Source organism: Salvia splendens, chromosome 9 (assembly GCF_004379255.2).
Source record: "Salvia splendens isolate huo1 chromosome 9, SspV2, whole genome shotgun sequence".
NCBI classification, from domain to species: Eukaryota; Viridiplantae; Streptophyta; class Magnoliopsida; order Lamiales; family Lamiaceae; genus Salvia; species Salvia splendens.
The window spans coordinates 8,972,765-8,999,122 of NC_056040.1; the positions used below are offsets into that span (position 1 = coordinate 8,972,765).

At 36.2% G+C, this 26,358-nt stretch overlaps 1 protein-coding gene across 2 annotated transcripts; it reads right to left on the minus strand.

Moving 5' to 3' along the window:
- Window positions 1-98: 98 nt before the first annotated feature.
- Window positions 99-25,063, minus strand: LOC121747470 (DExH-box ATP-dependent RNA helicase DExH14-like). Of its 2 annotated transcripts, XM_042141504.1 has the most exons (49): window positions 24,917-25,063; window positions 24,738-24,799; window positions 24,404-24,578; window positions 23,364-23,811; window positions 23,199-23,264; window positions 22,506-22,610; window positions 22,111-22,410; window positions 21,759-21,875; window positions 21,612-21,671; window positions 20,935-21,006; window positions 20,709-20,825; window positions 20,416-20,577; window positions 19,681-19,746; window positions 19,409-19,561; window positions 19,239-19,322; window positions 17,836-17,910; window positions 17,605-17,736; window positions 17,457-17,522; window positions 16,678-16,743; window positions 16,472-16,594; window positions 15,864-16,013; window positions 14,884-15,096; window positions 14,508-14,660; window positions 14,200-14,424; window positions 14,031-14,132; window positions 13,841-13,921; window positions 13,660-13,740; window positions 12,787-12,990; window positions 12,590-12,706; window positions 12,320-12,442; window positions 11,099-11,188; window positions 10,904-11,029; window positions 10,692-10,754; window positions 10,471-10,559; window positions 9,783-9,873; window positions 8,930-9,079; window positions 8,654-8,845; window positions 8,501-8,566; window positions 7,526-7,681; window positions 7,282-7,425; window positions 6,681-6,748; window positions 6,429-6,594; window positions 6,282-6,344; window positions 2,942-3,037; window positions 2,616-2,783; window positions 1,727-1,894; window positions 843-992; window positions 640-771; window positions 99-411 (listed from the first exon to the last, which is right to left on the minus strand). In XM_042141504.1, exons 1-49 carry the CDS (start codon window positions 25,021-25,023, stop codon window positions 337-339), a joined length of 6,258 nt encoding a protein of 2,085 aa, XP_041997438.1. In that variant the 5' UTR covers window positions 25,024-25,063; the 3' UTR covers window positions 99-336. The 2 variants fall into 2 exon arrangements, with proteins under 2 accessions (XP_041997438.1, XP_041997439.1); XM_042141505.1 differs by lacking the exons at window positions 99-411; window positions 640-771; window positions 843-992; ... (3 more) ...; window positions 6,282-6,344; window positions 6,681-6,748 and having other exon boundaries at window positions 6,435-6,594.
- Window positions 25,064-26,358: the final 1,295 nt, after the last annotated feature.

Genomic DNA, 26,358 nt, shown 5'->3' on the forward strand with positions numbered 1-26,358 from the left:
TTACAGAAAAACTGATAGATTTCTTATCTTTTATGAATTCTAGTGTGAAATAAATGAACTTTCGTTTGCTAAAGGTAGAATATCGACTACAAAACACATTGGCAAAATAATGAAACCGTGTAATAACAACTGTATATTTTAGTTCTCGTGTAACAAGCTAGTATCATATCCACTACACGAAATCGATCGATCAAAAAAATAGACCTAGTAGTAAAAAAATATAATACACATAATGTTGAATCGGCTTGCCTGAGTTGCCTCTAGTACCAACACTGATTTACAGTGCATTCTCTTTAAATAAGTAGCATGATCACCGTCGTCTGGATATTAGATCAATCACACAAGTTGTTCAATAGAGTATTCTTGATCTAAACCAAGATAACAATCAGAAATGACGATCAACTTCATACCCTAAGGAACAAAGAAACATTACCATTAAAATGGAACAAAAGTAATAGCCAGCCAGAACAATGTTCATCTTTTATATGGGAGGAGTCAAATAAAGCAGAAAAGAACATCATGGATTATTTGTAGTATATCTGAATTATGCTCGTCTTTTAGATGGGAGGCAAAAGCACAGAGAATGTGTGGGTCGTGTATTGTGATGGTTGTTAATGATATATGTTGTAATGCTCTTACCTGGAAGTCTTTCACGTCTGATGGGATATCCATGTTTGTGGTCGAGACATCCTTGAAAGAAACTCTCTTCAATGCATATAGGTGAGAGGAGGCGGTATTTGCCAGGACCAACCACCAAGCTTCATCTTTAAGCTGTTGCAGGACAGTGTCAGCTTTCTTTTCTTACTAAATGATTGGCAACAAACGTAAAACGTAAGGCTGACCTTTGGAAAGCGAGGAGTAAAAGCTCTTGCTGTTCTCTTATGCCTATTTGTTTTTTCCAATCTCACATTCAGACGGGCACCAGAGTTATCGGCAGCAGTGCGCTTCTGAACCTTTAATCGCACTTGAATGCGAGGAAAATGCTGCAGTTCCTGTGCAGAAGTAAATACCAGCCACGGAGAAAGTATAATGTGAGGATGCTGTTAAAACAAAAAAGAGTTCGATAAACATACATGAATAAAATCCAACTCATCAACATAATCATGTATGTAGTCATTGCTTGGATTCCTCTTCCCCGTCATATTAGTCATACTATATACTCTCTCTGTCCCATTTTTAACGTTTTCATTTTTGGAATGTCCCATTAAAAACGAAGCATTTCCTAAAATGGTAGCAAGTCTTATCTCTACTTTTTCATCTCTTACTTTACTCTCTCTTCATTAACTCAACAAACAACACTACATACATAAAATCTCATGCCGATTCCCAAATGTTTCATATTTAATGGGACGGAGGGAGTACGTTTCAATAATCAGGCAAGTCTGCAAGAGTGCACTAAAATGGTAGCAAGTCTTATCTCTACTTTTTCATCTCTTACTTTACTCTCTCTTCATTAACTCAACAAACAACACTACATACATAAAATCTCATGCCGATTCCCAAATGTTTCATATTTAATGGGACGGAGGGAGTACGTTTCAATAATCAGGCAAGTCTGCAAGAGTGCACTAAATATCTCCCTAGGATCCTTGAAATAATAAGTTTGTATTGACATTAATTAAACTGAAAATCTGCACATTTGCAATAGAATAGACGTACCAAGAAAGCATTTATTGTGTCAACCAACATCATACAAAAATAAAGAGGCATTTCACAGATAACAAACCTCATGTAACCGCGAGTTGGAACTTTTTGTGAGAAAATGTAAAGAGTCCAAAGGAACATCTAATAACTGCAAAACATTGAAGATTCCTCTCTGGCTCAATGTACTAACAAGATCATCTGTCATGCATGGAAGCATCCATAAGGAGGAATCCTTGTCGCACCATAAACCCTGCAATATGACAAAAACAAAAACGTTATCAGAAAAAAAAAAGTAATACTATGAATGGAAAGACAATGCTTCAACAAGTCTTATACCTTGCCTATCATAATACAAAAATATGAAAAATACAATAGAACATCCATGTAGCAACTTTTCACCAGTATAAGCTGTGATATTCTATGTTGACCGATAGGGCCAGGATATCAAACTGAGAAGATAATTTAACTCAAAAAGTTAAGAAATAAGGAAGGGAATATCTCACAACTAAAGAAGAAAATTATAAGGATTAACGACACCTTTCAGGTATTGCAGAATCCTAAATGTCAAACTAAACAGATTGACTTCGGGTGACAGGTTGGGCCACATTGATAAAGTATAGGGAAATGGAGTGATCTTCTGAAATCTAAGAAATACAGATCTCTATTGTTTCCAATTTTCCATAAGAGTTAACATTTCTTAGAATAATTTGAAATCTTCCTGATGAACTGAAAAGAACAAAGGTATAGAATGACCCTATTTCCTCAAAGACATGCATCAACAATCTACTACTGTATATTAAAAACAAAATAAAAATACAAGGAAATCCTTAACTCAAGCTAATTGGATTATAACTATAAATAATTGATCATTAAACTGATTTGATTCTTCTTTCCCTCTGGTACACATCCTAAAGGAAAGAGTCTTATTCCTATTAGTATTATTTATAACAGAAGTAATAGCATTATATTACCTGCATGACCATTTGTAGGAGATGCATACAAGTAATTGTACTAGAGAGCCATCCACTGTTTGCACACACATCTATCATTGCCTGAAGAATGCGTATACTTTGATCCAGCACTGACTTCAAGTCTGTTACATAGTCAGTGATTGGCAGTTCAACTCGGGAAAAGTGTGCCTGCATCTCGATGTCATATATGTCAGAAACAGATCCAATTCATGTGAGTGTCAGGCTGTCAGCACAAAATGTCGCAATTGTATCTTAAGGTAAAGTACATCACATAAAGCACATTGGAATCGAATTGGTTTGATAGGGGTAAAAAAAGTAGCAGTAACCTGGAACAGAAGATTTGTCTTCACATGAGGGTCATCGAGAAGATTCTTGTCAACCATGTACTGAACCTTACTGGCCAATTCTGCATTGTGGTTTTCCTACAGGAGCAAACAAAATCTATGTTCAATACCAACTAGGCAGCTAGATAAAATAAACATCTTTTGCAAGTATAGAAAGAAAAATAAATAGTATGAAGACCTCGGCTGGTTCGAGTTTTGAAAAGTCACATTACTTTGTTTAACAAATAGTATGACACATGTATATAACTAGATTAACAAATGAAAACTGCACAAATGAAATGGTCCACACTTACTAAGAGTATGATCTCTGTGATGGAACAACTAACATTATATCCATTACACTTGCAATTTAGTTGCAGTAAGTTATGCAGAAATACTCATGACATATGTGGAGAATGGCACGGGATTTTAGGAGATGTTTTTTATGTGTTGGAGAGAGAAAATAGTATGTTTATATTAATGTGAGAGAGTTTTTTCCCAAAAAGGAAATGTGACATCTTTTGTGGGACAAACTAAAAAGGAAAGTGTGACATCTATTATGAGACGGAGGGAGTATCATTTACTCGACTAGCTATTTCTGTAAAGATGATAAGACTAAAATAATAAAGAGGACAGCAAGTTAGAGAATCAACTGAACTAATTATTAAAAAAATGATTATAGATCAATAAATCATAATGATCCACATACCGGAGTGAGCAAAAAAACCGAAAACCGAATATCCGAACCGAACCGAAATTTTGAAATTCGGTTCGGTTTTTTCGGTTTTTCGATTCAGTTCGGTTTTGAAAATACAAAAATTTCGGTTTTTCGGTTCGGGCGGAAAAAAACCCCCGAAAAACCAAATAACCGAATTATATTTTAATTTTTAAATAATATATATATATATATATATATATAGAGTAGTGATCTATGACAAATACCCCTTAACCAAATAACTAGAGAACAAATCATAGCCACAAGATCAAAAAAATCAAGGGTTAATATTAATTTTTGGATTTAAGGAGAAATTAGTTCCCTCAATCATAAATTTACTCCATAATAACAAGATGGGGGTATTATGGTCATTGCATAGCCAAAATCAGGTTTGGAGAAGAGTGGCGACGAGCTTGCCGGCGGGGGATGCAGCGGAGGTCGGGGAGGGTGAGGTATTCGAGGAGGATTGGTGCAGCTCAATTTCTTGTGAACATGTGATTTTGATTTATATCGGCAGATCGTGATTCACGTTTGAGCGTTGAGCTGTTACTAATTCGAATTATGCCATATCATGAATTTGTTATTGGCTATGTTGAAATAATAGGAAGAGAGTTTTCAAGTTCCAACCTTGATTATCACTATGCATACTTGCACTTCGTATTGTAATCTTGTTAATATATGGTGAAGACTCATAATAGCATTTGTAATTTGACATTGTTTAAGTATGTACTCTACCATCTCTTTATGATGTTGTTACTTTTCCCAGCAGAGAAGCAACGTGTATCAGTGTATGTTAGTTAGTGGTTAGGATATATCAAATGGGGGAAATATGGCCGTGAATGTACCGTCAATATTTGTCTCAAATTTTTGCTCTATCTTTTTCAGTAAACAAGAGTGATGTGTTTTGTAAACAAGAGTGATGTGTTTTGTAAACAAGAGTGATGTAAAATCATAATAAGAGTGATGTGTTTTGTAAACAAGAGTGAAGTAAAATCATAATAAGAGTGATGTGTTTTGTAAACAAGAGTGAAGTAAAATCATGCTAAGAGTGATGTGTTTTGTAAACAAGAGTGAAGTAAAATCATGCTAAGAGTGATGTGTTTTGTAAATAAGAGTGAAGTAAAATCATGCTAAGAGTGAAGTAAAATCATGCTAAGAGTGAAGTAAAATCATGCTAAGAGTGATGTGTTTTGTAAACAAGAGTGAAGTAAAATCACAATAAGAGTGATGTGTTTTGTAAACAAGAGTGAAGTAAAATCAGAATAAGAGTGACGTGTTTTGTGAATAACAGTGAAGTAAAATCATAATAAGAGTGATGTGTTTTGTAAACAAGAGTGAAGTAAAATCATAATAAGAGTGATGTGTTTTGTGAATAACAGTGAAGTAAAATCATAATAAGAGTGATGTGTTTTGTGAACAAAAGTGAAGTAAAATCATAATAAGAGTGATTGTTTTGTAAACAAGAGTGAAGTAAAATCAAATATTTTCTATAATTTGCAAATGGATTTTTTCAATTGAATTCATCTCTCTCAACCAATTAAATGAAAGCAATATTGGTCTTCCGACTTTTGAGCTCGTCTATGAAAATAAAGCTCATCTATGAAAACAAAGCTCATCTCATACTCACTCCAACAATGGTTATTGCAGAGCTATATAATAAATGAAAAGGAAAAACGCAGATTAATAGAAGCAATAAAAACAAAGTGTGATCGATCACTATAGGTTCACGGGCAGCAGTCAAAATCCGTTTGACCCCTCTCTCTCATCCCTCAATTCCTTTATTCTATAAACACTCCACTCTCTTCCCTTCTTCCCCCTCCATCAAATCAATCCACCAATTCATTCATTCCAAAAACAATGCCGGAGGTAACCATCCAGCTGTCGGAGTCCGAGAGCGGCCCCTTGGTCTCACCGAAGAAGTGACGTCATGCACGGCGTGATCCGGGTGGCGTTGGAGGTGATGACGACAGCGAAGCAGGCCTCCAGCATCTCCCTCTACGGCTTCAGCATGCCGCTCTACTCCAAGTGGTCCTTTGTCGACTCCTTCGTGTAACTCTACTACTTCGTGTAAACAGAAAGTAATTTCCAAAAATACCCTCAGCATATTTTCTAAAATTAAAATAAGTAATATTTGTTCCATTAAGATGTGTGGCTGATATTTGTTCTCTAGTTATACACTTAAGATTAGTTATATCTTGATCACTACCCTATATATATATATATATATATTCTATATAATATGTATTATATATATTCTATTAATTTTATATTATATATATATATATATGTTTTTTCTTCGGTTTTTCGGTTTTTTTATATAATTTTGGTTTTTTCGGTTTTGTTCGGTTTTTGAAGTTTGGTTTCAGTTTTTCGGTTTCGGTTCGGTTTCAGTTCTGAACTAAATTCGGTTTTTCAGTTTTGGTTCGGTTTTGGCAAAAAACCAAACCGAAACCCGAATGCTCAACCTCGCACATACATCAGAAGGAAACCCTCAAATTAAAAAATGATGCTAAACCAGTAATAAAAATTGATTAGAAATGTTAAACTAAGTGATCCAGATAAACACAACAGAGGAAGAAAAGCCTCAAATTCAAAATGCCGCTAAAGAAGTAATAACATTCAACTTACTTCGTTGTGCCGCACAGGAAGCTCATCATATTCAGAAGCACCAGACAATACATGGAGAAAAACCTAAATAAGAAAACCACACAAGTATTAAAAAAAATATTATAAAAGAAAAGAATAGGCTTTGTAAGAAGATAAAAGCCAACTTACTTCCAGCGATGTGTCTGCTTCTATATTTGAAGCAAACAGAGATACAGTTGTGTATTTAAGATAATACTGAGATGCTATTGAACCCAACATCGTTGGCTCCACTCTGTCTTCTTCAATTTTAATGCAACCACCATCTTCAAGATCCTCAAATGTGCTCACTACTAAGCTGTTAAGATATGGAAGGACAACAGGAATTACCAACAGTTGAAAAGCAGAATCTAACATAAGAATGTTAAGATAAACTCTTTCCACCTTGACAAGTAAGAACTCAGAGTTCCAGGATCTATGTCCTCTAAGCCATAATATGCTGGATTAACCCCCTGTTATAGAGGGAAAAAAAGTTGCAATTCTATACAACCCCAAGTGAACAAGTTATAAATGCATGCCAAACAAGATGCCAAAAGTCCCTCTATTAAACAACAAAGTTTATTGGTTCAAAATTCATTGATGTTATTCAATGCATTACATGTCAGCATACGGGGAAGATGCCATTTATTAAAGATCAGTCAATCGGGATCAGTAAAAGAATCCACTTTTCAAACATAAAAATACATAGCCCATATTTAAGCACAATTTGCATACAAAAATATTAAGTTGTGAACAGAGATGTATCATCTGCAAATCTACAGTTCAGTAGGAGTATGTGATTTCTGTTGCATGAATGATATTTAGTTGAGACTTCATAGATCACCCATGATGGTATGGCACTTCACGATACAAGCATAAAACATTTGGAAAATGTGACAAACAGCTAGATACATGTAGAATAAGAATTAGACTAGTGAAAGAAAACCAGGAAAAGAGAGCATCAAGATGAGAACTATCTCAAATCATTAGATGTAGAATGTCATACCAATCTACGGAATAGATATGTCCAGGTGAGATAATGTATCGCATCCTCTTTATGACGAATTGTCCCAGAAACTATTTCAGCATTTATGTGATCATGCAACTGTTCTCTCAGGCTGCTTTCAACTGGAAATGGTTCATAGAGGAACTGGAAGAAGGGGGGGGGGGGGGGGGGGTTGATTTAGTTCACTTTATTTAGTAAAATAAATAAGAAAAAATAATATGCATACAGTTATTAGATATCATGCCTTTTTGTAGAAGCTTTTTTTGGGTTCATGAACCAGAATAATAGCTTTCCCATGCTGGTCAAACTGAGGCCGTCCAGCTCGACCCATCATTTGTAAAATATCCGTGATTGGAAAATCAACATATCTCTTTGATTTTGCTTCAAAAAATTCTGTTCCCTGGTGACAAGATAAAAGATTGATACTTTCTCTCGGGAGTGAAAACATGCCTGTAATTAATATAAGAAGACTGCTTATATGCACAAGACAAGTATGCCAATTCTCATCATGTATAATAAAAGCTAACTCTCCATATCCGTTCGTTATACAACTGTACAAGTTAGCAATCTATCCAAGGTATGTTTCCCGAAAATGTTGGACATTGTAAAACCCTGAATCATATAAAACATTTGTATAAAAGCTAGTATGGATAGGAGAAGCCTAGTTCTAGAATGTGATCCCAATCACACTAAGTATGCTTAAATATGCCACTCTAACCGATTATCTATATCAATTAACACACACACACACACACATACAAGGGTAGTTTCTCGTGAGAACTGCATTTCATGAAAACGTATGAACACTATACTGATCATATAAAGTCACTACATTCACTGTGAAATTAAATAAAGAAATTTTCATCTTTCATGGAATTTGAACCTAGGTGATGCATTCATCCTGCAAGGCGATGCATCCACCATGGATCTTTGTGATGGTCATTTTCACAATAATTAAGGGTTCTCATTTGAACCCTTTTCATATATGCACAACCATAAACAGAAAGCCAACATTTCACCCACTTAAACTTACTTCTTAAAAATAGAAATTTTTATTCTTATTGCTTTAGTATTGATGCCACAGAGCTTCAAAATATGGTCTAGGGTGGATATTAGGACAAGGCACACAAATGATATTACAATTATGTAGTAAATACACTGTAAGCTTATTTGTGAAGGAGGAGATAGATAAGGAAAGTTATCCACAATTTTGATCCACCTTTATAATAACTAAATGAGCTGGAAGGTTTACACCCCAAGCTAATGTACTGGTGCAGACCAACACCTGAAAGGAAGTAGAGAAAAATAATCATTTGTTGACAGAAAGTTTGATAGAATCTGCACATGAAATTATAGTTTTGAGTATAATTGCCTGAATCTTGTTGTTTGCAAAAAGTTCTTCAACAAGTGATCTGTCCTTATCATTCAATCCTGCATGGTGCAATCCGATACCAAACTGCAGAGTGTGTCTAAGGTTCTGATCAGTTACTTGGGAGACTATCATCTGAAGCAATTCTTCAGGTATAGCCAAGAATTGTCTTGGGTGCTCATCTGAAGCTGCATACTGCATTTTTTTTGGGGGGGGGGGGGGGTCAATGAAGAAGCTGAGAAAGATCTCAGAGAAACTGAGCACCATAAAGATCCTGACCTGAATGAGGTCCAATGCAGTAAGCCTAGTCTGACGACGAGATGACACAAATATAAGAACCGGTTTTGTTGGTGAATGAGTACATATTGCTGCATATGCCGGTTTGTTCATACTATTCATTCTTGGGCAGTAAAACTTTCCAGGATATCCCTGATGAGAAATAAAACAATACAGATAACATTAAATTATAAGTACTTCCATCCTATTCACTTTGTGAAATAAGTCTAAAAACAGAAAAACTTGGCATCCACATAATTATAGCAAAAATTAAGACCCGCTAAAACATTAATAGCAAATAACTATTTTATTTGTGTGAATTGAAGACAAAGCCAGCTATAAATACCAGATCACATAATATGTTGTCAACTATTTGTTAATTCTTACTGTCTGAAAAGCCAATACATCTACATAATTCGATCATGATACCTGTGCAGCAATAGAAATTTAATAATCTGACAAGAGGACAACATTTTGATACAATAATTTAAAAGTATTAATTGCCTGGCCAATCAGATAGAAGGTCCAAACTTCTTCTATCAATTTCAAATTATTATTCTGCCATTAATTTGCCCCTTCCAATATTCAATTTTCCTTCAAGTTCACAATTTTGCATAGACTTCTTCCAGTGCACAGATGTGAGATTTAGTTAACAAGAACTAGTTAGTGAAAGAGATACATGGAAAATGAAACAACAGTAATATTGATAGGAAACAGAGCCAAATTTGCCTACATGGAATCTTGCGTAACTTTAAGCACATACAGTGGAGGTAGCATACTACTAAACATCAGTACTATCTCATATGCAAGTTTCTTGCAGTTCTATGAAGAGAAGACAATGAGGTAATGCGCTTGCCTGGATATGAACTTCAAGAGGAACTGGCCTAACACTAGGCTTGAAGTTGAATAAACCAATTTCTTCAACACCCAACCAATCTGCCAAATCACTAGATTCACGGTAAAGGCAATACTCATTACCCAATAAAAATAATAACAAATAAAATAATGGAAGAAAAAAGTAGTTCCAAAGCAATAACAGAAGGAGCCCCATAATCGTTTATGCCTTCATTTAATTCTAATGACCTAATCAGATATCTATTGAGATGCAGATATGCCACAGGAGATGGCTTGTCCAGGATTAAAAGATCTGATCATGTGAATAAAAACATAAAATTTCATAAAAAAATTATTTCTAATTTGGAATGAACTCATGGAGTAGACGTGAAAACAGACATTCATGTAGTGTAGTGCACTAAGTTCCACAGATCTTATAGGTGTAAAAGACTGGCTCTAGAAAAGGTACTAAAAATATAGAAACCAAATTAATTTGGATAGATTCACATTTCAAAGTGCGCAAAGATGCAACCAATCACCACAACCAAAATGCAATCAAATTTTCCCAGTTGTGGCAACCAAAATGACATTTTTTTCAGTGGAAGTACACTCAAAGCATATACTAAAATATGCACAAAAGTAGAAGGAATGAAAAACCTTCATTTGATAAAATCTTAAAGTTATTATAAAAATGGATAGCTAGAACTTACTGTGCATTTGCTAAAGCTGTTGAAAGACCAACAAATCGAACTGGCCGCTCTGTCTGTGATGATATATATCTCATTCGAGATACAATTACCTATTAAAATAAAAGATCTATTAAATGCTAGACATAGATTCCAAAAATATCTTGCCTTCATATCAAAATAAAATATCTATAAAATATTACACCCTATAGGCCGTAGAGACATCAAGTATCATACTGTCATACCTCCAATATGGGTCCACGGTCAGCCCCAAGCAAATGAATCTCATCCAATATCATAAGCCCAACCTAGATATGTTGAGCAACAAACCCTTAAGCCAATAATTTAATGTGAATTCAAAATGCAAATCCAGAACTAAGAAGGAAAAATGAGAAGCAGTTGAACAAAGAAAATAAACATTTCTTTCCATTTAAGTGTTGCACAAAATATTTTTTACCTTCTTAACATAGGATCTAGAATGCCAGTTTCGACTGATACCATCCCATTTTTCAGGGGTAGAAATTATAATGTCAGCTGATAACAGAGCTGTCAAATCTGGAGTATACTCCCCTGTCAATTCCACCTAATAACAAAGACATGTTAGACTAGTTACGCTTGCACTAATGAGTGTACAAGAGGAAAAATGCAGCACCATATGTTTCCCAAGCTGCGAGACAAGCCGCTTTCTCCAATCATTCATCCTTTCTCGCACGAGAGCCTTTAAAGGTGCTATATAGATAACCTGCATTAATGTAACAAGCAACAACTTAATTATCGAGGAGATTAAAAGAACAATCAGAAGATTCAGATCTCCGGGAGAATGACATAAACATAACAACACGCTGGACAAAGCTCTGGTATTGTTTCACAAACGACCAAACTTTGTGTATGGCTGTGCATACTATTTAAATATAATGTCTTTAATATATAGGACAATTGTTTGAATCCTAGAAGTATTGAGTCTACATTTTGAAAATACAATGCTAGTGTTGAGGTTTGGCAAACATATTGATCAGCACAGAAGACAATAAGGCAAGTATTCTTGCACTGTTAAGCTTCTCCATACAAGGTTAGCAGATGATAAGGCCCACTTCACAGAAAAAGGGCTTATTTCATCACCTATCGATCCTAAAGAGACACTTAGCAGTTTTTTAAATACTTTAGCCCACTAGATTATCAAAAGAAGTTATTAGTAATTATAAATAGTCAGCTAATACCACAAATAAGGGACAGAGCAATATTGCTGACTTCAATTCTAGGCATGCCACGGTTTCGGTTGGCTGGGTCCAAAGACTCCCAATACATGTCCAATAAGGGAAAAAACAGGTATGGGGTGTTACGGATATTCGGATTGATAAAGATTTTTAATTTGAAACCCCTTGATTTCCCATCCCATATGGATTTCCAACTTTTACATATTTTAATTCATTTGATTTACTGTCGGCAAGAAGACTTTAAATTCAACTCATTTCTTGACTCATTCAAGATACAGCCACCTTTAAGGGCCTCATACGTTTTCTGTGCTTAATGCTGTCGAGACTAAGTCATTCTTGATCAAATGGGAAGGGTTTCATGTAAAAGCAACTTCTATAGAGTATGGACTAATTCCTGATCATGTTCAAGTAATCAAATAAGGAGAACTTAAAAAAATATCTTATATGTTGTAGTACATCATGGAAAATTCCAAGCCTGATAAGCAATAAGCTTAGTCTGTGAACATATGTCCATTAATTTACTTATTCATGCAACTTCTTGCCATATAACATGCTTCTAACAGCTTATGAGGCACTCTTTGCATGAACAAAGATATCTCAAACTTCTAAGCTTCATAGTTAACAGTTAACACACAATACCTAACGGTTAAGAGAACTACCTTCATATCAGGCTGAGTATTAAACAGATGGAGCATGGCAAGCTCAGCTGATATGGTTTTACCACTTCCTGTCGGAGCTCCAAGAAGAACATTTTGGTCTGTGTGATATAGCACATGAAAAGCCTGTTGTGATTACAATAACTCATGTCAGAAAAAAATAATAAATAATACTCAAAAGCTCAAGCTAGATTGAGAAGAGTACAGGAAAACAACAAAGGAGGGGGAGTCTATGCAGGCAAAGCAAAGGAAACTGGCAAGTTTCATCCAAACCTGCGTCTGTATGGGGTTAAAATGTGTGAATCTGTACAATGCTTCATAAGTTCCATTTACAAGTGCAGTCACGGGAAGTGGTTTCAGGTCAAGAAGTTCCGTATGAGTTGTATGAGCCTGAAGGAACATAAGAAAGCTTTAAGATTAAAACCATTCATAGCGTTCAGAACATAAATATCAGTGAATCTGAAAATCACCTCTGGGAGCATGAGGTTCTGGAAGGATATAGTGTAGAAAGACTCTGAATGCAACCATGAATCTGAAATTGCACGGATGAAGTACTGGGGAGGATGTGGCTCAAATATTGGAACAGTGAAGGAGAGCTTCTGAGGCTCCCCTTTGGCCATTTTCTTTGTTAATGTAAACAGCTCTGAGTGGTATATATGGTCATTCTCAGAATCCTACAACGCAAAATTATCAACCATTGGTTCAGTTACTCAAAAAGGGTAGAGCTTGCTGAGAATGTTGACAGATAAGCTCAAAAACCTTCCAAATGTGAAATATATATCAACGATAGTTGATGACAGCTAAGGAAGGTTACATCAAGACGTCCTATAATTTCATCTTGGTTGACTTAATTTAAAAAAGTTTGTTTTCAAAATTAGGTGAGACAAAGGACTTCAGCAGTAAAACCATCTGCCCTGGCTTTCAACACATTTTCTGAGTTTAAGGAGCATTATTGAGTATATGTTCAGACACTTACTAATGAATCATTAAGAGAAAAACAAGGAACTCGTAACTTAACTTTCTTCACACAAGCATCCATGGGTTGAACTTTGACTATAGATAGTGGTATCTTCTATGTAGATATCTAGAGGAAAGATGATTTGTAAAGCATGATATAGTTTATGGTCGTGAAAATTGAATTTAAAATGTGTCAACCTCTCCCCTCCTAAGACTTGCACCTGTCGCAACTATAAGGTTTGCTTAAATAGATTCAATCAAGAGACATGACACCCTTCCCTATGCTTTTCTAAAAACAAGCTTCCGCAAGCCATGAATTGCATAATGAGAAACCATTAGCCTTTAAAATTTCTAAGGACACATGAAGCAAGTGAGCATAGAAGCACCTCAACCAAAATCCACCAGCGCAGAGCAGTACCATGAAAACGATCCTTCCAGATGAACTCAGGTGTAATGGTCAAATCAACCTAATCAGGAAAGACATCATTGCTTAGTATGATGCTTTACTGGTACATAACAATTCATTAGCTTCAAGAAATTTAGAAGCATCACCAACTTGCCATTTACCTTTAGAACAGTTCTTGTTATTGGACTTACAGTAGCAACTAACTGGACCATTGGGAAATATCCCAGGTATTGCTTCACCAACTTCAGTGAAAAGTTAAACGGAAGTCACGGAATATCCCAAGCTTAATAGATCTAAAGTGAAACAAAATCTGGTTCAAGTGCCAAATTACCAAAGTCCAGTGAGTAATACCTTTCCACCAGGTGCATAGCGAATTAAAGTTCCAATGTCTTTCTCCTCCATCTCATATAGGCGATCCAAGTCCACCCCTCTTTCTTCAAGCTTTCTCAATATCTAAGGCAGAAAGAATTAGAAAAGTTCAACTTAATTACGCAAAATGGTAAACAATATGTATGTTTACTTCTGTAGAAATATCTCTATCAAACTGTCTGAGTGGATGCTGGTGGGGCCAAATTTGACGATCCACAGCTTTGCAGTACTCCAGCATGAATGAAGACATTTCACTCCATCCTCGCCGCAAACAAATCTCAAATAAAGCTCGCATTATACGAGCTAAACTTGAACTTATGTAAGATGCATCAGAAACTAGTGAAAAAGAATCAATTGCACCCCTGGATATGTATAACTGCAAGATATTTTATAATCATGAGACAAAGGGTGATATATTGTTTATATCGAGCCTCAAACCAGTTAGTAACAGCCACTAACCTGAATAAGAATAGACACTTTTCCATGTTTATTTGAAGGACCACCCTTGATTTCCAAAGGACATGAGCGAGCTAACGTTTCCAGCTCATTTTGTTCTTCCTCTCGAACAACAATATTTTCAAATTCAGAAGAATGTGCAACCATGTCAATTACCTACAAGAAGTACAAACTAAAATTCTTTCCCAAGACAAATGAATTTGCAAGTAGCAAAGAAAGGCAAGAGTGTAAAAATGCAAAAAATTAGGTCCTTGAATACAGAAAATAACAATGTTAAGACAAAGTGACAAAGGACAAAGGTAAGTGCACACAAAAGTAGTCATATAACGTCTTGGTCATAGAATGGAAGTAGAAAAGGGTAGATATCATGATTGCTTACCTCACTATCATTCATGTGGCGTCTCAACAATTCATTGTAAGTTTCGACACTAGAATAATGAATGTAAAAGTGGCTAGCTATGCGACCAAGCTCTGTACAATAAAAGTTCCCACTTTTCTCATCAAAGCGCATCATTTTTGCCTTGTCAAGAGCTCGTGCCGCATCCGATACCAGAGCTCTTTGTTTCAGGCTCAGTGATGGATCTGCAACTACCTGCCAGGTTTCAACATCTAATTTAGCTTAGGGAAAATAAGGGGGAAGGGGCACACTTTTATGTATTTACATATATGTAGAGGAAGGGAGAGAGAGTGAGAATAGTAGACAAGAGCTATATGCACGAATACCACTGCCCACACGCAAGAGAAATCTGAAGGTAATAGGGTAAAGCAAAAGCCTCCTCCAAATGAATCATGAATGTAAAAGTGGCCACTAGTATATGTTTCTATGGAGGTAATACAATTTTGAAATTAGTAATCTGGAGTTCAAATTCAACCCCAGAAGTATAACTTTGATATCCTGAGATCATTTTGGAGAGAACTGTCTGTCCCATGAAGCAACACAAGTAAAGGGGCAGCAGATCCAGTGATTACTCATATAGGGGTTACAAAGTGGTAATATGATAAGAGGAACAATTATATGAATAATGATCTAATATCCCAATTCCTCAGAATGAACCATATCCCTCAATATTGTGGGCAAGGAAAAGGTAGGGGGGAGGTAATGTTTACAATATTAGACCATATCATATTAAAAGAAAAACAACAGAGCACTTCCACACTCAGTAGTTTTTCTGCTTTTCATCTATATTGTTTTTTGCCTTTATGTTAATGTTTTTGCTGTTTTTACCAGCAAGTGGGCCTCCAGGGAGGAAAAGACCAGAATATTTCTAGAAAAAGTGAACACTTTAGACACAGAATCACATAGACCAAGGCCAGGCATGTTTTCATGCTAACTAAAAGAAAATTAACTACAGAATATACCTCATCCCATCCAATGCCATATGCCAGAGGATTCATTTTCATCCTTATGAAAAGATATGTGTACCCCAGCCAAGCACAAGCTTCCTTAACATTTGTTACAGTGCCCAATGCCACCTCGGCATTCAGGTTATCTTTCAAAGAGGTTATAAACTGCCAAAAAATACAGGGAATTAAGCATGACTTCAGCAATCAAACACACATAATTTCCGTCATAGCCAATTTCAAGCATTAGTTGAACTACTGGTGGCCACTTGCCCATGATGTTCACAAATCATGGTCGATGACAATAGAGAGCCCACAAAAACAATGATGTGTTTCTCTAAACATAAAGATGTTTCAATATTTTGAAAGAATAAGAGAAATACTTTCTAACTATTGGACCAGGAGATAAGTAATGCAAGTAGATGAATGTCTGAACCTCATGTGAACATTCATCAACCTAGTTTGACTCTACTGTTCTTACTTGAACTGGATTAAATCATCTGTATTCTTGCATGCCAAGATGGAATTGTTTCGGATCACTACAAGCCATCCATGAATTGTTTTGTCTAGTTGGATTGCAACCAGCCAAGTGTATATGTGGAAACAAGAGACAAGCAAGTACATACCTGGCTCTCAATGGGAAGTTGACTTGTCAAAAGCCGCAAATAGTAGGCTAATTTTTCATGACTCGTGATTATAATGCCTTCACCACTTTTATCAAATTGAGGTCTCCCAGCACGCCCAAATATCTATAGGAACACTTGTGACCACAGAAACACTTACAATGGAAAAAAAGGAACTAAGTAGCAGCAAGCATGATGTTGGCTCTTACCTGCATAACATCAAGCATGCCAAGATCGCGCCATCCACCAGCCTTTGGGTCATAAATTTGAGTTCCCTGGCAATGGCACAACGAGCATAAAAGAATCACAAGACTGATTATGAACTCTCACATGCATATAAAGCATGGTTGACTCCAGCAAAAGTATTTGATTCCATTGCTGAGATTTTTAAGTAGATTACAAAATTTCCTAGCAAATTGAATAAGCCAAAGGATAAATTCAAACAACAAAAAAATAACACCACAGGAAGCATAGTTTCTTATCTAAACTTTAAATAAGCAAGAAGCAAAACATGAAAAATAGGGTTGGCTGAGTACAGCGAAAAATGATACGATTCCAAAAGGAAAGGGAATTGGAGGGACAATTTAGTGTTTAACTTCTCTACCATTCCATTAAAAAGTGGAGGAAAAAGGAAGGACACATCAGGATATGTGAGTAGGTTTCCTTGCATATCTACTTATTTCTGGATTAGACTTTAACTGAGTTAATATATAGGAGACCTTAACCAGTTAATTACATCAAAGCTAAGAGCAGATTTATCTTTAAAAGATCTAGCAGACATGTCATGAACTAAAGGAAACAATTCCTCTAGAAGCAGGTTCAGAAAGACAATGAGTACCAAGAAGAACTGGATAGAGAAGACATTACAGGAAAAGAAAACGTGAAAATCTGATCTACTAAATTCATGGAGACCCCTGACTACTTCCCCTCTAAATAAACAAGACATGCTATAGCACACTGATCTGGAGATATAATATAGTAGAACAACCTTAATCACCACAGTATGAGCAGGCAGATTAACTCCCCACGCCAAAGTTGCTGTGCATACGAGTACCTAGCACAAAAATTGTATATTAGAGGAAGATCAATATCATAAGAGAAAAGTAGCATCCCTGAAGAGAAACTGTAGCAGATACCTTTAATAGTCCCTCAGAGAAAAGCCGCTCAGTCAGACCTCTGTCAGCGCGTAGCATCCCAGCATGATGGATGCCAACAGCATAGTCAAAAAATTGGACCAATTGCCTATTTCTGGACTTCAACACGTCTTTCTGGGTTGCATAAGTTCATGTAAAGGGATAAATATAACATAAAAAACTAAACTACATTGAATTGGCATCATATCAAAGTTATCAACAACAGCACCCTGCCTTGATAAGCCCCTGCTGAGGATGTGAAGCATTTGTGAAAAGGTCGAAGTCCTCATGTAATTTGGCCATATCTATCTGTATATTAAATCGCACAATAAGGTCATAACACACATGCATTTAACTATAATAAGCAATCTATACAAATGCAATAAAAATTTAAAAATTATATTTCACTTATATATCTGTGCTGTGTGCAAGAAATGAAATTTTACATCATCACTTTCGACATCGCTCTTTCTCACTCATTGGAAAAGTTCACTAAATGAAGTAGGCAATAGGCATACAGTGGATTCTAAAAAATGTGGTGAATGATTTATTTTTATCAATCTTGCCAGTTCAAGTTTTAAAAAAGCCAACTTTCATGGGAGATCAATGTTCCAAACTTCCAACTCTATGTTATTGTGGCTGAATGGAACTTCGAGGATGGAGAAGAATCTCAGAGGAGGTGGGGGATATAGTAAAGTTTTGAGTTCCTTGGTGAGCCTCAAATGAGTGTATGACAAAGATTTTAAGGCCATTTTTGTTTTTGATAATGCCAAAGAGGCTGGAGTTCAATTCGTAGTTAGACTGATTTCACCTTTAGGGATTTCTCATGCCTTTGTAATAGAACTTTTTGATTTCTGAATTAAATTTATTTATTATCAAATAAGGTACAATTTTCAGTTGCACCTTCTAATGAGTAAGGTAAGGCACATTTTTCACTACAAAATTATATACAGGGATGTACTCAATCTAAATTTATTGAATGCTTAAAGACTCACGAGCCTATTTGTCAACTGAGTTCAACTAGACTAATAATAATAAGTATCGCAAGTATAAAAATACAAGAGAAAAACAATAAAGTAGTATGTATGCTTGATCTGGCACACCAACTTACAAACGAGCTTGTCTGTATGCTAATGCCCCAAGTAGTGTCGAGTTGTATCTTAATCAGTAATTTATTCTATTTGTATGCCTAAAATAATGCAAATGCCTCAAAGTAAGATATCACGTCTTAGTCCTACCCTTTTTGCCTTTAATACATATTTCAATCTCAATACAATGTTTTTTAATGAAAAAGAACTAGATTATCAAGATTTGTCCAAATGAAGTCTACTGTCTATGCACATATTTATGTGCATACAAGTACAGAACAAAACAGGTTGTATCTGAAATGCTTAATGGAATATTAAACCAATGGAACAGTATTAATGGTCAGCCATACAATTGACTTACTGTTTAGCAAGCCAAGAAGTTAGTTTTCAAATAAAAAAATTTAAGACCCTTATTTAATTCCAAAGGGTGGTTTTAGATCTAGAAACACGTAAACAAGTAAATTTAGACCCGTATTGCATTTCCAAATTGTTCATCCAACAAGCCAGCAAAACATTTACAAAAATATGATAAATAATGTCACATATTACCAGTTTTTCGGCAGTTTTTCCTGTGTCTTTGCGCGAATGAACAAAAACCATAACCTGATGTCCTCGCCTCAGTGAATCAACCACCTGCACTAAAAAGTACATTAGTACAACAAAACTGGCATAAATTACCAAAATAGTTGAACTGCATAGAACATATGTACTGAATGAACCTTATTGAAGCATATCTCATTCATCAGTTCATTACGAGCTGCAAAGTTGTTTTCAGAAATCCCGATGTAATGCTGCTGAAGAGGTACTGGCCTATAGCTTGAGTCAAAGAAGAATAGCCCAGTGTCTGGATTTACTCTCAGAAATTGTGCAACCTAATTTTGCACAAGTTTGGATATTTACAGATCAGGAAGGACAAAGTTTATCCGTAAATGCAAATCAAATTGAATTTTACTCTCATTAGAAAATGATATGAGAAATTCTAGCACGCTACCTCCAGATAATTTGGTAAAGTGGCAGAAAGGCCAACAATGCGTATCATACTTTGGGTAGATTCAACCTGTAGAGACACAAAATAGAATTATCTAACAAAATTACTCCACAGGAAGACATATCATCCAACGGAGAAATGTGTCTCTTTCTTAATAAAGATCCTAAATAATGTCTAGAAACCAAGTTTAGATTATGAAACAACTTCCCTTTCAAAATTTTTGGTGTATGATGAAGACCTTCAACATGATTTCCACAAATTTATGGTTATATGCACATGGTAGGATTGAAACATAGCAAGTGAAACTAGCAAACAATTATGGAGCATAACTTTCTATAAGCAATACACAATTTAAATCTCCCAGCTGTCTCCAGAGTTTGAATATACTCTATCTGTAAGTTTAAAAAAAATTGCTTATACAATCTTCAGTTCTTCACACAGCTCTTATAATAGGAGATGAAAAAACTATAAGAAACACTACTAGAATCAGGTTGTGCAGAATCTGCAGGCCATGTACTTATTTATTACATACGAAATAGAGCAACATGAGGAATAAGAACACTAATTGATATTACCATGGAAGCCTAAAACAGGTACTATCTGTCAAAGAAATGCAACTGGTGTTTTCTAGGCACACCAAAAAAAACGAGGATTGCACAGAAGGTGGAAGTACAGCACAGTATAGCATACGTAAACAACTTAATAGCAACATCATCTAACTAATACATCACATCATACCTGACGAAGAGTGCGAGCTACTAATGCTTCAATAACGGGACCTCTGTCATCATTCAACAAATGTACTTCATCAATGATTAGGAGCTTCACGAGCATGGAGAGTGACATATCACTGCTTTTACGAGTAATGACGTCCCACTTTTCAGGAGTAGTTACAATCATCTGAAATACATTAAAAAAGAGCAATTATGGCAGAACTGTCCAATTATGCAAGCAAAACTAAGTTATGTTCTTTATTATCTAATGCCACAAGAAATTTAATTCAACCCATGATACACGAATTAATGCATAACCTGTGTCTCTTCAAGCTCATTTTTTGAGAGTTGCATATCACCAGTAAGTTCTCTCACGGTTATGTTTAGCGGGGCTAACCGATGGCTGAATGTTGATGTGACCTCTGCAGCTAATGCCTAGAAAATACTGACTGAACATTAGAACTCATTACAAGATATTGATAGTTAGTTGGGTGAATATTTGGTACAAGATATTTGTAGTCACGTGAAAAGTAAAAGAAATTACCTTCATAGGAGCAACATAAACTATCTTGAATTCATCTTTATGCAAATAACCATCTTTAAAGTGTTGTCCAATCTGGTGCAAATATTCAGACAAAGCAATTAAATGTGTTTGTATGTATAAAACTTCTTAAGAAATGATCAAGCAGAATAAGTACCTAGTGATGGAACTTCCTTGCTAAAGGAAAGTGCAAAATGCAAATACACATTATGTCCTATTTGATATGTATGAAAGAGCACAAAACAGATCAAAGAACAAAACATGAGACTATCCAGAGCTCTCGTCCCCTCAATCCTCTAAGCTACGTAAGGACAAGCATGATTGCCCATCTTGTAGAGGTGTGATATATCATGCAAATTTCATCTTGTACTTTCTAATACTTCATCCGTCCACAAAAAAATAGCGACATCTTCCTACTTCCGTCCGTCCACCAAAATTAGTTGCATACTAAAAATGGAAAGTAACACCCAATTTATTACTCACATCTTATCTTTTCTATTTCCCAATCTCATAGCAAAACCAGTAACAGTGCAAACAAGGTGCATTTTCACATACAATTATACATTCAATTAAAAAATTCCTTTTTATTTTTTGGTTTGCAGACATTGTAAAGGATGACTTGCCAGTTTCTATTTCAAACAAGTAAACAGATTCAACAAGAAAGGGGGTATTATTCACACCTCATGTAGAATAGAAATCATAGCTATGTTGGTTTTTCCAGCCCCAGTTGGTGCACAGACCTACAAGAAAATAACAGTTTCCAATACATGTTAGCTCTTTCCTACTGGGCAACCAATTAAAATTGCAAAGTACAGTGATTTCTCCACCAGTATATTTGTGTTGCTATAATAAGTCGTTTGGAATATTCTGCTCTGTATCTGGTTCAAAGACTTGTAACCTTGAAAAGCAGCTTGTGCTATGTCATCTAGCTCCTTGATGTCAATCTGTCATAAACACATTAAGACTCAATGTTTTTTAGATGAAAATGGAACTTCCGCAGGCAACAACAAAGTTACACAGGAGCCAAGCTTTGAGAACTTGGTTGAAAGAGGCGACCCACTTTGTTAACAAGCAAAGGGGTAGAAAGCAATCAAAAGAAAGTAACAAAAAGTACTAAGAAACTACAGTCTACAGCCCACTACTGAAAAATATTATGCTTCTTTTTAAAATAACACATACCAGCTTCTCCCCAGGTTTCAGTGGTGCAGTTGGTGTAGGCGGAACAATGACTTCTTCATATCCCTTGTAATGCTTTCTCACAGTGCCCTGAGGAAGGGCAGTGGCAACAAACTGGGCCCCATCACCATGCCCCACAAGATCATCAAGTATATTTTTCTTCTCACTTGCTTGAAGTAAGGAACTGAAAGAAAACGAAGACAAGTCGTGCTCAGTTCCATGATCCGTCCCACGCCTATTCTTTTTCTCCTCCTTGCGCCGGAGTTTATCAATTTGTTTCTCGGACTCTGTTTGAACAGTTACCTATGTAACACAAATAAAATTGAACATGTCAAAATTCATAGCCCAAGTGTTCAACTACTATGAAAGATGAAATATTAACTACATAGCATCATCACCTGAGTAGCATAACTAGGATATTTTATCTGTGTGTTTGAAGTTGATCTATCAGATTTCAGGACAAGAAGTCCATGATGGATGCTTTCAACAAGGTCCTTTCTGTGCTGCCAGATGCAAAAGGAGAGTTCATCAAAAAAACAATAATAACAGAATGATCTAACAAATCATTATAAATTAGTGTGATTCAGCATGTAGGTTACAACCAGTTTACTTAGGTTCATAGGTAACTGTTTTTGTTTGATATCTTGCAAACATAATCTTAGTTTTTGCTTGATTTTTATTTGATGACTACCAGGACGAAAACTGTTACTCCCTCCATCCCTTAAATTTCGACACATTTTGACCGGGCACGGGTTTTAAGAAATATGATGGAAAGTGGGTTGAAAAAGTTAGTGGAATGCGGGCTACTTTTAAATATTAGTTTTATTATAAAATGTGAGTGAGAATGAGTTAGTGGAATGTAGTAAAAAGTGAAATGTGACAAATTTTGTGGACATACGAAAATGGAAAGATGTGACAAATTTTCATGGACGGAGAGAGTATTTTGAAATATTATGTAGATGAATACCATATCCCATATTTTTAAATTACTCAGACAACCATCATTTTTCACATTTCCACTAGCTTCTTTTGAATAAATGAGTCAGTAAGAAAAGGAATATGGTCATGAAAATAAATGATGCTATCCTCACCATAATAAGGTCCTGAACAATTTCGAACGAGCTATCACCAACAAAATCCAGTAAATCACCAGCGATCTGCCGATAACATCATCATTCAATATGAATCCAGCACATAAGTTAGAATACCAAATTCATGTCATTCAGAACAAAGCATTATTAATATGATTTATATACCTCATCTCCAGGTTTCTCTGAATCGAGAATCCTGCAAATTGTCATTGCCAGTTCATCTCGAGGAAGCTGTGAAGTACTAGCACTGACAATTCTATCACATGCATCTCTCAACCACTCTAGGTCATAACTACCTGCACTGACAGCAGTATGAGAATTCGCAGAGCCAAGATTATTGGACCATCCATCATGATTGGAAGATGATGTGCCAGTTTCCTCCAAAAAATCTTCTCCATTCTCTATTGAAATATCCACTAGAAAGCGAGCCGGAGGTTGGAATGCAAGATCTGCTCCAAATTCCACGTCCTCACTGCCTTCACTGGTCAGTTCAGGTAAATAGTCAAATCCATGTACCTTGTTCTGCAAAGAAGAAAGCCTCTCCACCAGTGATGCAACTTTCAGTATGTTTGCATCCAAAACAGTATGACCAACAAGTTTTTGCAACTCAAACCTGAATCACATAACATTTTTCAATAATTAACATGAGAATGACTATAAAGAATCCCACGTTTTCTGATGTGAACACATGATTAGAACCATGAGTAAGATTAACATGGGGTGACAACTCAAAAGAGACCAGATAAATTGTGTGTTCAATCTCAAACTTGAACCATAAATTATTTTAACATCTTGTTGGGTCTTCCTAAAGTCAACATTGGTTTTCCCTCTTTTGTGTCTTCAAAGATTATTTTAGTTTTCAAACTCTACACTCTTCTAAACTTAAGATAAATAAATAACTCATACAAAGAAGACAGTGTGCATCATAACCAGCCATCTGAACACAATGACAGCACAGTCAGTGCCCTTAGGTGCATTTCAAGAGGATATAAATCTCAGAAAATAACAAGCAACATACTCGAGAACGGTATCAAAATCATTTGCATATTATAACATGATCATGATGAAAACAAATAACTTAAAATTAAACCAGAATTTCTTAGCTCATCAAGATTATACACATATGGATAATATCACATTCAACACTTCCACCAAAAGTAAATTCCTCAATCCATCCATATAAAAGACTAAGAAGAAAGTATCACTTTTTCGACAAAATTATTCTGTCCCTTTCATCCACTTCGGATTCAGAAGTCCCACTGAATAGCCTATACGCCTTTATTGCAACTTCTTGGAACTCCTCAGACACCACTTCACCACCCATCAACTCAACCACAGCCACCACAAATTGCTTGTACAATTGCCGCACCTCAAAAGAAGCTGCACAACAATATGCATAGTGCATAACTAACAACTACAGCAACAGGCAAGAAATGAACTCCAAACTTTAAACAAACAAGAGCATGCATCTAAGTTTAGCAACTGTTTACACAAGCAAAACAGTCATCCTCACACAGCCAAGGAATTCAGCAGCAGTACCTTCGTCCCACCGATAAATGATTTTGCGCGCCAGTTCCGACTCTCCAGACGCAGCTGTATAGCTATTGAACCAAACAGAAACCACAACACCAGGATATCAAACAATGATCGTTCAAAACACGAAAAGACACTTGGAAAATGACAATGGTTCCAACTTCAACATTTACACGTGCACTTACCTAGTGCGATTGAGGTTTTGGAGGAAGGATTTACGATTGAGATACGCTTGATCGGCATCGAATGGTGACCTGAGAGAATTGGTTAAGCGCGGGAGTTCCATCAACATTTTGTGCGATGAATTTGGGAGATTGTGCTCTTTCAGCAGAGTAAACGGTGAACTGTTTCGCAAAATTGTGGGGTTTTGGTATTTATATATGTGGGAGTCGTTTGATAAATGGGTCGGATCCTAAAATGATACTCTACTACTGCTACTGGTAGGCCTGTCAAATCGGGTATCAACGGATACCCGATCCCGAATTTCCTAAAAACTAATACTGATACACGATCTGAAAATGATTTCGGATACCCGGATACCCGACTCGGGTATCCAATCCCGATTGGACAACGGTGGTTGATAAGGCCTATTTCATGCATCGGTTTAAATGGTAACAAGTGTGCTACTTGGTCAGTTTCACGTGGAAGGCGAGTGTTAATTGTGGAGGAATGCCGCTTGACCAAGGGCAGCAAGGCCAAACTGATCAAGCTGGGAAAAAGGCGAAAAATGCCAAAACCGTGTGGGTTGATCAAGGTGGTGATCAAGCAGTTAGGCGGGGGACCACTACATTCCAGAAGGAGGACACGTATGGCCGATGCGCTGGAAGGCGATCCTCAATCAGTTATCAAGGACTACAGCTGTGAAACAGAAAAGGGGACACGTGTCGATGGATAAGACGCGCAAGGACGAAGGCGAATCCTCACTCGGTTATCGAATGACCACTACATTCTAGAAGGAGGACACGTATCAACGGATGAGCCGCGCAATCCCAGTAAGGAGGTTGTTGTGAAGAGCATATAAATAGAGGACGCAACGTCATAGTAGAGATCTTCTTCTTCCTTCAGTTTCTTTTCCGCCCGTTCTTGATTCCGAGTCCTTTTCTCCCAGTTCCAAAATAGCTTAGATTAGAGAGTAGTAATGGTTAGCTAGAAGGAGAGCGACCGAATGGAGCGCGACGGAGAAACCCAGATCTATTCGGCGTAGTCTCAAGTTTCCAACCGAGGATCTCTCGGCTTTATTCGCTTTCTTACACTCTAGATCTAGTTGACTAGTTTGATTTCGTGTTTGTTAAGTAGTTAAAGAATCGTTTCTTGTTTTGTATTCCGCATCTTCACAATTATGTTTTGAGTTAAAAATCAAAGTTATTTGTTTTCGGAATTTTCGTCTACTGTTCTAGTTTAATCTTTATCTTTAAAAAAATCCCAGATCCAGAGTTGAACTTTCATTATGTTGAATGACCGAGTGTTTCATAGATTCGTAGCATGTTTAGGTAGTTAAATCTTTTATTCCAGTTTGTCGCTTACTTGATCGGGTCGCTATTCTCCAGCATGATGAGTCACTTGATTCAGTAGTTAGCTTACATACCGCCTAGTTTAATCCAGTAGTCTAAAACTCCCAGCTTAAAGA